Source organism: Triplophysa dalaica, chromosome 13 (assembly GCF_015846415.1).
Source record: "Triplophysa dalaica isolate WHDGS20190420 chromosome 13, ASM1584641v1, whole genome shotgun sequence".
NCBI lineage: Eukaryota > Metazoa > Chordata > Actinopteri > Cypriniformes > Nemacheilidae > Triplophysa > Triplophysa dalaica.
In genome coordinates, this window is record NC_079554.1 from 9,595,713 (window position 1) to 9,609,825 (window position 14,113).

At 38.0% G+C, this 14,113-nt stretch overlaps 1 protein-coding gene across 2 annotated transcripts; it reads right to left on the minus strand.

Annotated features, from left to right (window-relative positions):
• Positions 1–960: 960 nt before the first annotated feature.
• On the minus strand, positions 961–13,953 carry si:ch211-278j3.3 (E3 ubiquitin-protein ligase RNF19A). Of its 2 annotated transcripts, none has more exons than XM_056763640.1 (10): positions 13,895–13,953; positions 11,539–11,907; positions 10,759–11,225; positions 8,983–9,185; positions 8,736–8,883; positions 6,270–6,432; positions 5,310–5,424; positions 3,478–3,609; positions 2,510–2,753; positions 961–2,305 (listed from the first exon to the last, which is right to left on the minus strand). In XM_056763640.1, exons 2-10 carry the CDS (start codon positions 11,695–11,697, stop codon positions 2,110–2,112), a joined length of 1,827 nt encoding a protein of 608 aa, XP_056619618.1. In that variant the 5' UTR covers positions 11,698–11,907; positions 13,895–13,953; the 3' UTR covers positions 961–2,109. The 2 variants fall into 2 exon arrangements, with proteins under 2 accessions (XP_056619618.1, XP_056619617.1); XM_056763639.1 differs by having other exon boundaries at positions 2,510–2,774.
• Between the last annotated feature and the right edge of the window lie 160 nt (positions 13,954–14,113).

The following is a 14,113-nucleotide window of genomic DNA, read 5'->3' on the forward strand; positions in this document are numbered from 1 at the left end:
CTTTACTGTACAGCGCACAATCTGATCCACGAGGCGCTCCGTTTACAATCGGACTCGTGACGTTTCATGACATGAAATGAGAAAAATATACATTCATGTTAAACTTATGGCGCCGAAGCTTTACTGTATAAATCTGCCCTAATTATTATGTTCACAATTCGCGTTTTCCTTTGTAGTTTAACCAAAGAACACAATGGAATAAATGCAGTAATTTGGGTGATGTATAGGAGAACTGAATGTAACGCGTTTAACTCATACACTCAACGTTGTTTGCTAATTATTGTTATGGTTGAATATATAAAGTAGGCTTCAAATAGAGAGACCTTGAATACGTAGAAAAAAATTAACAATTGTGCATAATGTAAAATAAACTTTTTGCTGATTGATGAGAATTTGTATAAGACCATTTTGTTACGTTTAAGAACACATTTCATAGTTTAAGTATGGTTATGGGCAGTGGTAAACGTACTGTATAGTTCATCTTTACCTGTATGTCCTTGAAATGGTGCTGAGGATGCTTGCAGCAGTAACAGTCAGAAACTGTGTGTTTACTTTGCGCTAAACTCTAGCGCCCTCTGTCGGCCTTTTACTGTTACACTTTATGGAAATTAAAGGGAAGAAAATTCTGTCATCATTACTTACACTCAGATTATTCCAAACCTTTATAAATGTCTTTGTTCTGTTGAACACACAGGAGAATGTCTCGAAGAATGTCAATTCTCACCCCCCATTGACTACTATGGCAGTAAATGGTGGGTGAGATCTGACATTCTTCCAAATTTCTTCCTGTGTGTTCAGCAAAACAAAGAAATGTATACAGGTTTGGAAAAATCTAAGGTTAGTTAAATGATGACGGGTTTTTCAAGTTCTGGGTACAATGTAACATTTTATCATGGATTCGATGTTGTTATAAGATGGAATAAAAATGCAGAAAATGAAAAACTTTATTGATAGCCACAGTTCAATATAAATGTATTTTTATTGGCGCACTGTGTCATTCATTGTTTCCAATCTGCAGTTCATCTGGTTCATAAAAAAACCTCCCTAAAATCATTTAGCTACATTTTGAAATTTGGGCTATTTTCTGGTCATTCAATTCTAAGTGTCGAAAAACACCAGAAAATAAATTTTAGGTTAGATTACTCAACTGTTGGCTCTGGTCAGTAGGCTATCTAACACCAGGAGCTTAAACAGTTTAGGTATTGGCTAGTCTCTACAGTGAATGAGATCAAGTAATCTCTTTAGTTACTGGGCTTTTTAAACTCCTGGTTCACAAAAAACTCTGAAGGAAAAACAAATGCCTTTACTGTAGAAATAAAGACCAAAAGTAAACACTTGTGGATTTAGAAACAAGACCAATAAGAACAAATCAACATTGCCTTATTCGCTTTCAACGCAGCATTTAAAAACAGTCCTTATAATGTTTACCTTCCCAAAGATCACAAAATTTGACTTAAATTGATCAAATTCAAGACACAATAGGCTACTAACAGCATGACCGTGGGGTCTCAATTTAAACCCAAATCCCACAGATTTTGCTTCTTCTTCATGAAAATGCAACCGAAAACGTATCATTCAAATGAATGAACACCATTGGGAAAAAATGTTTGTTTCCAAGTTAGTATTAGCTTGAAGCATAATCATCTTCAGCCAAATAGTATCTGCATTTTTCCATGTTGGTAGTCATGTCACATCAGGCTACCACCCTTGCAATAGAAACCATGCTATTAATCCATTATTCAGGGTTTTTAGTAGGTCAGGGGACCTAAACCATACGGCCTTTCGCTTTAGAAGTGTAGCTGAAAGAAAAGCTAATCAAAGAAATGAAATAGACCAGCATTCCAATAGCCAATGTTTTCTATGGTAAAAAACTGGTTAGCACTCCTCAAAGTTGTTGACAAACATGCGCTTGGTCATTTCATGTTCAATTATCATCTTTAATGCTCCGTGGCGTTTTGGCAGCTGCCCTTGACTTTCATCTCCATGCTCTCTCTCTCTTTTCTGCGTTGGTTTCCACATGGCTGACGCTCCGCGTTTAGCAGGCAGAGGCTGGAAGCACCTGATGGGAGTAGAGGTGAGCGGTGAAAGTAGTTGGTTCCCAGGAGCCTCTCAGACACTGTCCGTCTCAGGAACTGGCAGGGGGTCTGCGCTCCCTGTCTGTTGAGGGGCACATAGAGGTTCACAGGGCTGGCCTAGTGATTCTGAAGACAGGCTCTTGCTAGACAGAATACTGCTGAGACTTGGCTTCCGCCCTCCTCGTGGCTGAGCCTCGATCTCCACACGGACCTCGATATTGGTCCCCTCCCTGTTGTAAACAAAAGAGAAAAACAAACACAAGGACCTCACAATGAGTAAAAGATTGCAATAAATTGACTGTACAGTGAAACATCAAAAATTGCAATACCATCATATTGTTATTCAGAATCAATATATAATACACCAGATCTCTACTAACATACACCTTTAGTTTATGCCTTTCCGCAGTTTTTTAATTGCCAGATTTGCTCACCTCAGAGAAAACGTCTGTGTGCTCATGTAAGCACATTCGTCTACAACATCCACTTCATCTGACTGGACGTCCTGCTCTGTGTTGTCAAGCTGTCTGTCATTGGGTGGTTCAACAAAGTCCTTTTCTCCTGACTGGATCATACTGGTGCTGGGAAGCGGCAGCACTTCCTCAATGTTAACATTCACTTCCTGTATCCTTCCTTCGGTTAGAGCTGGATTGGGCAGGCCGGTCCAATGGTCACTGACTACATGAGAAAATAGAAGATCTTCAAGAGAAGTTTAAATGTCATCAGAGTAGGCCAAACTGAGAGATTTAAGAGATACTCCACCCCAAAATGAAAATTCTGTCATGAATTACACACCCTCAAGCTGTTCAAAACCTGTATAAATGTCTTTTGTTCAACAGAACATATAAAATATGATACTACTTTTGCTAACATTCTTCCAAATATCTTTATTTGTGTTCAACTGAACAAAGACATGTATACAGATTTGAATTATCAAGAGGGTGATTAAGCCATGAAAGAATCTTCATTTTTGGCTGGGGTATCCCTTTCATATTACATTACTAATCTTTTTCAGCTAAAGTTTTTCAGCTAAAGTATTCATATATTGTATGTACAGTCATGTATATTCATATATGCAAAGTCATATGTAAAGGTAAGCAGTGTAATAATAAAGCAGAACTTCAGCCATAGTAGGGGGGAAAGTACTATGGTAGTCAATGGTGCCCCAGAATGGTTACGTTTCCCACTTTCTTTAAAATATCTTATTTTGTGTTCCGCATAACAAAGATTTTAATACAGTTTGGAACAACATGAAAGCGAGTAAATATTGACTGAATTAAACATTTTTGGGTGAACAATCCCTTTAATCTTGTAATGGTTTATAGGGTTCATATTGTGAATAAAGTTTAATCTTATAGACTAACATATGAAAAACACAGTCTATTTTTAATGGTGGACTTACAATTGGCAAGATCTTCCAGCTGTATATTCCGAACTTCTGGAGGTTCATTTTGTGGTCTGCACCAGCCATTTCGACACAAAGACATGGGCACTACCCCGTAGACATACGTCAACATAAGAGGCACTCCCACCCCTTTTAAAACAGAAAACACAGTTATTTTATCAAATTAAACAAATATATTTAAATATAAAATATATACATTTCCAGCTTTGGAAAGTTGACCACTTTGTTCTTTAAAGATGTATTTAAAAAAAATTATGCATGTTTCATCGTTGAGCTTGGAGTGTAAACTGAAACTTGGGAAGATTTTTAGGAGGCCTGGCAACATATGCATAACAATTTCAACATATGAACAAAGCTTATTGAGACCCATGAGAATGCCTGCCGTAATGAAAAACAAGAATGGATCAACAAAAACTGAAGTCCGTGTGTGTTTCATTTCTTGTGAGCTTTTTGTTTTCTATGCATTTTTTTGTATATTAGAATTAAACCCAGATTCCCTAATACACTGTGGCTTATCATTTCCAATCATTTTGTCTAATAAAAGAGTGAAGTATTTTGTACATTTTGTACAATACTGTACTCCTCTTTTGTCCCCCGGACACCACTTTTGGTCACTACCGTAGATCTGTCAAAGTTAATACAAGCGAAGACAATCTTTCTAAACGTTTTATTTTATAAATTAAACGATATTTTTCACAAAATCTTGGATTCTTTGTACAGTGTTGTAATTATTAAACTACATTTAACAAACGTAAATATCTGCAGAGGACTGCATGATAACACATTAATTGTGTTTACAAAGTCTGTATATTTATAATAATCTTTATTATTTTGTTTCCCTATGTTCAATGTTTGTGATGTCTTTACGTGAACTTACATTTCAAAACAAGTCTACCTACGAGTACAAATAAAGTTGACCTGACCTGACTTGACCTGCCATTCAATACAGTTTTGATGCAGTTTAAGAAATTTGAAATCCATTTTAGTTAGATAAGTAAACAGCCCCGTTTCATAAATCCGCATTTGCATTATACAGTATATATATTTTTTAGATTATCTACAGATATTAAGTATTCTTTCTTCTTTTTTTTAAAGGAATATATTTATTTAAATATGTATGAATGAAAAACAGACATCCAGTACTTAGGTGACCTTATTTTAAAAGTAATAATTTGGGAAAAGCAAAAAAGTAAGCAATGTATAAATAATTGCAGTAAAAATCCATAAGCAGCGAACATAGTCCACAAAAAATGTATGTAGACAAAGGACCATAATTCTCCTGGTTACGGGTAAGAACAGAGTGGCATTGTTGATGGGGGCATTCTAGGGAACAGGGCCCCTCTCTAGCTCTGCTGAAGAGAGGTCAGAGCTGTAGAACAGATGGGGCTATTCAGAGAGGAGATAAGAGGGAACAGAAGATTCGGCTTTGGTGGAGAGTACCGGGTAGTGAACGCAATGTGCGGGACTTCACGCTACGCTGTGGGGATCGGCCTGACATTTTAGCAGCAACTGGCTGCTGTAATCTCACCTCCCCACTCAAGGGTTCACACAATCATAAATGCTGAAGATAGATGAGTCATCAGGGCGGTTGCGTGTGAATGTTCATGAATGAAACAGCTGTGTGCACATGTGGAGGTATTACGGATGTTTAGGCTGTTTCAATCTTTCCTATATGTGAGAGATAGACTTGTGTCTGACTCCATCAGTACTCAAACGTAATGATCAGCTGAGCATGTATACCATGTCATAACACAAAAAGTTTGTAAAATTAAAGCTCTGTTCTTGAGATAACATTCAGATGAGGGCAGAAAATTTATTTTTGTTCTTACCTACAGTAATGGCTGCTATGACTGGAGACACGAACACGGACATCATGACCCCACTGGCCACTGTCAAGTAATGCTTACTTCCTGAGATATTGTTTTTCTTACAGCGACCGTGGACCTGAAAAGCAAGCAGATACATACTTAAAGGGAAAGTTCATTCAAAATTGAAATAACTGTACTTACTTTTGTCTGTGAAACACAAGAAGAGTATTTGAAGAATGTTGACACTGGATAGTGACTGAGGCTGTCCATCACTAACATTTTGCTTAACATCCGCCATTGTGTTTCGCTAAAGAAACAATCATTTTTTTACTTAACTACATTTTCTAAATGCTTGACAAACAAATAAGTCACAAGTGCCTACGACCATAATGACCTCTAAGGGCACTCAAAAGGCTCTGTAAGTGCTGCACTAAAGTTTTCTACATCACGTTTACCTGCTGTGGGAAGAGGACAGGTCTGGTTCATTTAAATAAATTTACATGTATGCATTGAGCAGCACTTTTCTGATACATATACACACAAGAACCTGACCTTGTCTTTTAAAAAACGCAGAGCTATTAAATGGTCACCTGATCCATTATACCACAAATATGACAGATAGTTTGGAGTAGTTTGAGTAATGCCAAGTCAACACTCAAAGACTGAAGGACGTCACCCTGAAGGCATTTGCCACATACTGTAATAGTAACAGATTTAAAGGGATAGTTCACCCATAAAGGAAAATTCTGTCATCATTTCACCCTCTTGTCATTTTAAACCTGTATGACATTCTACTGCGAAACACAAAATAACCTATTTTGAGGAAAGTTGCTAACCATACCAATTCACTTGCATTGGTTTTGTGTCCAAACACAAGAGAAGTGATTAGGTACCACCATTGTTTGTTGAGAGAGTGATGACCGAATTATTTGTGTGAGCTTTCACTTTAAATCGTACCATAAAACACGTTTAGTTCTTTACCTTGCGACCCATATATATTGGGATGCCCACAATGATGACCGGTATTGCAATGCCTGCTATTAGTGAGATCACCACCGGAGCCCCAAGCAGCATGCCGACCTGCCACAAAACCTTTCGGGTCTGCGACCATGGCTTCTTTCCCCAGAAAGTGCAGCCTGAAGGACTACAAAGTAAAAAGGTGAAAGACAAGGTAAGAAAAAGAACTTAAAAACAGGACTTTACAGCCATCAAACAGAAAAACAACAGACTTAAAAGAGATACATCTTGGGTTAAGCCAGTCGCTGCAGTTACGCTCTGTTCTATATCTGCTTTTTCAATTGATTTTACTCTCACAAGCCTCTTTACACAGCTGTGCATGTACGTGATATGGGAGTTAAAGCTAAAGATACAAGTGAAAAGGAAATATTAGCCAATGAAAGCCAGACACACACATTCTCTGTCTCACTGGATCAATAGAATCAAATTTAATGATATCAGCCTCGATCAGCCTCAACCACTGCAGGGGTGAATTACAATCCTTTATAGCCAATGTCAATGCCGGTTTTGTTATGTGTGAAGTCAGTAATGGAAAGTCAGGAGAACTTGAAAGTCATTTTGAGAACATTTTTTGGATATAACATTTAGAATGAATAAAATGGGATAAATGCTTTGCCCTTGTCTTGGCATTGACCTTTCATTCCAATGACATTAAGATGAAACAAGACTAAATGAATAAGACAGGAGGCCCAAACACAACACAATGCCCCGTTGGTGAACAATGCCTTATCATTCAAATTAATTTAGGGATAATATCTCAGTTAAAAATGACCAGAACACTGTATTTAGAAACAAAGACATACAGCAGTTCAAACTCTTTCATCAAAATGATGAAAGCAGTCCTAGCAAGAATATGGTTTTCGTTAAATGAATAAAACCTGCTTCTAGCAAATGGGGGTTGGGTTTTAAATGGAAATATGAGCAGACATTTGTACTGATTAATTGATTAAAGTCTGTGCTGGCTGCCGCCCAAGGAAGGAAAATCTATTTGAAATCAGTGCGGTGATAGTTAACTGAAACTCTCTCGCCACTTTAGACGTGAGAGCTCTTTAACAGATCAGCTTTTTCAAGCTCTGTGTAATTACAGTTAGTGTAATTAAGTAGATCTGATAATCGGAAATGTTCACAAAGAAGGCTAAACAAGCAAGCCTGTTTAATAACAGTACTGAAAAAACATGTCTTACATGTTTTGACCGCTTAGATTGTACAGAGTGTGACCACGTGTGGTTGGATTTATAACAGAATAACACTGTGTTTGGACAAAGGCAGAGAAGTCTGTATTCTGCACAAATAAATGTTAATTGGAGTGTTCAGTACATTGTGTTAATTTTATCTCCACGTTTTGAATTTTTTTATTAAACTATTCCAGTTTAATTTATTTATTTATTAAATAAATCACTAATAATAGGCTCTCCCTGTTAATGATAAAAATGTTCTTATTTAATCGCTTTTAATTATAAACATTCACTCAGTAACTATCACTCAAAACTAAGTGACTGACTGCAGATGCAATGCGTCAGAGGAGAACTGGCCCTCCCGGCTGAGTCTGGTTTCTCCCGAGGTTTTTTCCCCCATTTATTTATCCTTGGAGTTTTTGCACCGTTCCCCTGTTGGCTTGCTCACAGGGAGACTGCTGATATTAGATTAACTTCTGCAAATTCCATTAACATGGCTTTTGTTAGGATTGTCCTCTCTGTTTGTACTCTTTACACTAATTTTCCTCTTTGTTTCATTTGAAGATGCTATGAAACAATGCAACATTGTAAAAAGAGCAACAGTATATAGATAAACTTAACTTTAATATTAAAAGTGCTTGTCAACTTTGACAACACACAAAAAATGTGTTGTTTCCATTCCCTGAAAAACAGCGAATCTGAACATCCAAGGTTTCGGAAATACAGCAATGAAATATAGATTTCACAACAGTATGTTTTTTTACTGTAGTCTTAACCTCAGATGAAGCTGAGGTCATTTAGTGCTGAGGTCATCTGAAAAACAGCACTCGCAATCTGATTGGCTGGCTTTACATATATTTCAGTAATAACATTATGCTGTCTGCCTGGAAACAAAATTTACAAGAAAGCAACATTGATACAGGGTGCATCTTTCAAAGACTATTTACTATTTACGATTTGGCAACGTTTGCAAAGTTCCAATCAAATCTTGTTTAAGGCACTGACTGAAATACAAAAATAAAACTGTATATTCCATATCTTGTGTGTTCCTAAATGTACTGTGTTTGGTCACATTACATCCTTTAAAGTTTTGATCAGACAGTCTCTAGCAGTCTAAGTGGGCAGTTCTATGCCAAAATCAGGTGCAGTGTGGACTAGACTTTATGCCATTAGTTGTAGGTCTGGTGTCTGGTGATGCGAGACTACTCTTACTGTAATTTGATGACTATGTGTGGTTGTGCATGTGTGCATGTACCTGAGGTAGTGCACGTCCGTGATCTCCTGCATACATAGCCAACAGAACTGACAGGCACACACTGTACAATTCATCCTATTGCAGCTGCCATCATTAGTCTTCATGATATAGGCACCACAGCGGGGACAGGGCTTGATCTCCTCTGCATCTTTACCAGAGACCATACAAACTGTCAGGTGAGGTGCTCTGGTATATCAAACATATCTTGGGTGAGACATTATTACACAGACTAATATTTCGGCCATACCTCCAGGTTCCTCGTTGAATACGTAAAGTGAGGAAATATCATTGGCCCCTAACGTATGCCGGGCACGCTGACGTCTGGCTTGGTCACAAGTCTGGTCTGGATGCCACAGTTGCCGGCAGTGGTAGCAGAACTCGGTATCACAACCTTCCCGACCACAGCTTAGCTTGGGGCATTCGGCACAGCCGTTGGCTATCACAGCATAGCTATTGAATAACATAAACAACATAAAATGAAAAGACTGCAAAGAATGCCTTAGTTATAAACAAGGACATTGTGTCTCATTTTGATTCTCATGCAAAAATATGGAATTTCAAATATTCTAAATAAGCTCTGCAGTCGACAATTAACATAATACATGAATAAGCACAAATCTGCAAGATTGTTGAGTAAAGCCATTAAAAGCCAGCTAAATATAATAGACACTGTAACAAGCAGATCCTATCACAGTTCAAGCTATAATGCACATTCTTTTGTTACTATAAAAATATATTAAAGAAATATGTTCTGTATCAGGTATTAAATAATCTATAAATGAACAAAAACAATTACATATTAATCTATAGATATAAATCTATGTTAGATATTAATCTAGATATAACAAAAACCCAGTAGATATTAAATAAATATTTTATTTAATAATTGTATCATATGTATATATATATATATATATATATATATATATATATATATATATATATATATATATATATACATATTATCATACACATTTTTAATATTATATAACTCTTTCATGCATCATGAAAATGTAAGGATTTTTTGTTTTTGTATTGTAAAACAATATCCATGAACCTTTTGCACATATTTTTCAAGATGGAGAGTAGCATTTTTTAGAGATACTGTACAGTACCACTGTAGTGAGCTATGCCTGAATGGGGTTAATATTTGTTACACGACTAGAACTTTGTTTACGTTGTTTTTGTTGCTTGTTTTAAAATATATGCTTGAATTTAGAATTTAGTGTGAATGAATAAATTACATAACTTTGTTCGCACGCAGTTCAGTGACGAAGACCAATTGTTCTGTTTGTGTTAATCAATATTTTAAATATAATCTGATGTGTGAACATATGCCACCGTCTAAAAGTTTCATCAATCAATGATGAATCCAGTGCTGTTCTCCTCTCATCAGTCACAGTAGTAAAGAGAGAGGATGCTCTGGGGCCACACGTGGCGTCACTGCAGGGGATACCTAATACAGCCCCATGTTGACAAGACACGGCAAAACATCCCGCCAATCAGCTACGGCTTCCCGTCGCTACCGTGATCCAGTTACCGTGAAGAAACCTGACGCTTGCATTCAGAACCATACATAATGCACCACAAAACAGAATGAGTCACTGAACTGCCCCCACCTCCATCATTTTATGCTGTTTCACACGTCATGCTTGCTGAATAGGCAACACCAATAAAGCTCTGCTGGAAAATCCAGTTTAAACCAGCTGGATTCACATAATTTAAACTCAATTTCGGTCCTGGAGGGTCATGTCCTGGAAGGTTTAGTTCCAAGCCGTCTTTTACACGGATGTTGCATTTATAATAATCCTGATGACAGCAGGAATGGAATTAAAAAGTTTTGTAAAGCTGGCAATAGCTGATCTACCCAGTCTGAACTGGTGGGACATATTTAAAGTGTTCATTTCCATTGTGATATATTAGGTGTCCCCCACTGTCTGTCGACATGCAGGCTTATGTTAATCTAACCTTGGTGATACCTATTACTCTAAAGACGGATATATGGGTTCATTTCAGTGCTAACCTGCAGTCTGGTGCCGGGCACCAGCGCGTGTCTGGGTCAGCTGCCAGAAAGCGGCGCAGCTGGAACTCTTCGAAACGCTCCAGCAAAGCACCGTCATCCAGGATGGCACGGACATCAGGCAGCGCCAGAGATTCAGGGCACTGCGGGCAGGCGATGCCCACGCGGCTCTCTGAGATCTCGATTCGTAGGTACTGTCGTAAGCAGTCGGTGCAGGCTCGGTGCTGGCAGGAGGACAGACGAGGGAAGTGGCCGCGAGGTTGACTGAGCAGGCAGAGCGGGCACTCGACCAGGTGCTCGAGTAACTGTTCTTGACTTGAGGAGGATAAGGACAGTACCCCCATTGAACCACTGCTCCCACACTCAGCACCTTGCCCATCATCTCCTACTCCGGCTTCTTCAACCTTCCCGAGATGTCCTCTATCCCCACCAACCTCTCCACCAATGCCCTCTTCACTATGAGCCTTGTCCTGAGAGGAAACAGATGTATAACGTGTAATTGTGAGATGAGGCAAATGAGAAAATGGCATGACCTAAGCACTCTGTATCTTGGCAACAGAAGAATGGAGACACTCGGAATAAACCTAATTAAATAAAAAACTGGTGTGGGGGGAAGGGAATTGACATGACAAAGTGTCTACCTGGCAACATTAACCATTACAGCCTTCGATTACAGCCACACACCACTTCGCTTTATTTGAGGCGACACCAGGGAATGAATTGAAACTCATTCGCTTTTTTACAGGGGTGAGAGAATAAATGTTCAAGAAATGTCCATCTTACTTTTTCCACATGCTCATGCTCATTGGGTGTAAGAGTGATGGCCACCTCGTCCTTGTTTAAAGTACCGGAAGGCTTCTCAATCTTGGGGTCAGATTTGGGCTTGCGGCTGAAGAAGTTTAGAAAACTTAGGGCCTGCGACTGTTGCTTGGGTCTCCTCATTTTATGGAGCTGATCAGGGAGTCAGTCCCTTTTGTCTCTGCGTTATGTCTCTTTAAGGAGCGAAACTGAATATAGGCAAAGAGACCATAGCGTGGACGCAGGAAAGAGGTTCACAAATGCGCTCCTTGATCAATGTCATTGTTCACTTCTCATGTACAGTCCAGAACAGCTTGTTTGTTCTTCCTCACTTATCTGAATACATTTTCATACCTGAAAATACATGACACAAACACACACTCATTGTTACAGTAAGATATCTTACCGGACAGATAACAAACATGCAAACAACTAAGAGTGGTTTAATATATATCTTTGAGTGGCTACAGTATATGTCTTAAACACCTAACAACATACAGCATAGAGACGACTTTAAACTTGCTTGATATTGTATCACGTGGTGATGCTTTATTACAGATAATGACTGTCATACTAACAGTCAACATGAGAGAGAGATAGACAGGTAAGGGAAAATATTCTCCACTCCAGAGTCCAAACGATTTTTTTATAGAAAAGAATGCATAGTCTAAGCTGTGTGGCATGGGGTCTTATTTTCAATTGTTAATGCTAACCATCAAAAGAAGCTAAATACAGCTAGATGTACTCTGCTAGATGCTGCTGCCAGACGCCGCACATTAGTTATTAGTATTGCCATTTGCCAAGGAACATCATGTTCAGCAACTAAAACTGAAAAGACATCAGAAAATCTGATCTCATTGCTTATCTTGTTGATACAATTATTTTGCTATTTATAAAATATGACATAAAATGACTGATTAATATGAAAAAAATATCTAAATTAATAATGTGAATCAATCTTTTGGAGATTTACATTTTTTTGCTGATTTAAAGTTGCATTGAATCTGATAGTCAGCCTTTTACTATGCAGATTTAATTAGGTAAAATAGCCTATAAAGCCGTTTAAAGAAGTAGTGATTAATGTTATATGGTCATTCTTACAAAAGAATGAGGACTGAGGGGGAAATCAATGACTGAAAAGACTTTCCTTTCCACTATATGACTCCCCCAATAAATAGCAAAACTACATTCCTAACTCTTTCCTCCAAAGATAATAAATCCTGACATTGTTTACATTTGGTAAATAGAGAAATACATATTAAACCCCTGTTCTCAATAAATATGTAGAAAGATTGTCTAAAAATGAGCATTAATATTACGCGTTTCAAATAATATTAGGCAACAATATTTATAAATATTATATGTTGGCCTTAAAAGATCAACAGTTATATAACAGGGTGCAATTATTAATTCAACTTTAGGGTGAATTTCTTCAATTTGAATACCAAAATATAAAAAAATATAAACAATATCAAAATATGGACACAATCCACATCATGTAAAGGCTACACAATTCTATCATACATTTATAAACAAAACAAGATTATATCAAATATATCACAGAGAACACAAGAAATGATAAGATCTATTGCAGTGTGGCTCAATGATGACAGAGCTTTAATGTGTATTATGGCTTTTTGGCGTAGAGTAAAAAATCCTGTGGCTAAGGTCTCATTGACAAGCTTTTATGGGTTTTTCCTCTTCCTGCCTGGACTGTTCCTGCTTGTACACTCAACAGCTTTCATGTTTAGCCAAAATAAGCAACAGCTTTGCAAACCAAAAAATGTAAAGGCTAATGCAATGTTCTAAATAGGATGGTTTACAATGTTATCAGTCTCTTCAGGAAAGTGAAGGGAGCCCATTGATACCCTGATAAGTCTCGACAGGGCAACATCGTGGCAGTGGCGTTTTTGACGTTTGATGAGGACACACCTCCACATTCTGGCCAAGAGCGCATCTGTAATCGCTTACAGCATTTTCACCAACTAATACTTTAATGATACAGTAACAAGCTGTAGGGATCTTTAAATGCCACCGACACCATCCCCTAAAGAAACACGCGCACCCCCATCACCTCAATCACCTCTCGATGTGCTCGTACTTTCTTATAATTGAATTCATTACAATTTCTTGTCTATAAACACATTTTTTAGTAACTAATCAGACCAGGGCACTGAAACACTGCAGGGAGTGGCAAGGTTATTACGTATTGCAACTCATCCAAACGAAATACAATACTTTTATGGTTAAATATAGCTTACGATATGCTTTCACAAGAAAATAAAACCGTCTTCTCACCCGAAAGACAGTGCGCAATAATTTTATGAAATCGGTCTCTTACCTCCGCTTAGTGCGTTATCTTATTGCAGCTCAGCAGAATCACCATCAGTTGACTCCTCCCACTGAGCAGCCGAGGACACAGGCTCGCTTGGCTCCTCCCACTGCTGTAAAACGTCGCCTTGCTTTTAAGCGTTTCTCCCGTTTTTCTGGACCCTGTGGTCCGAGAGGCGCCGTATGACGTTGCGAGGATATCCCCCTAAACCTTGAGGTTTCCTTCTCA

What these genes read in the sequence shown, in the direction of transcription:
- si:ch211-278j3.3 (XM_056763639.1), bottom strand. Translation starts at nt 11,697, where the DNA reads ATGAGGAGACCCAAGCAACAGTCGCAGGCCCTAAGTTTTCTAAACTTC. An exon ending in ACGGACGTGCACTACCTCAG is followed by an intron (nt 6,433 to 8,735) that starts GTACATGCACAC and finishes TTTACTTTGTAG; the next exon opens with TCCTTCAGGCTGCACTTTCT. An exon ending in CAATATATATGGGTCGCAAG is followed by an intron (nt 5,425 to 6,269) that starts GTAAAGAACTAA and finishes CTTGCTTTTCAG; the next exon opens with GTCCACGGTCGCTGTAAGAA.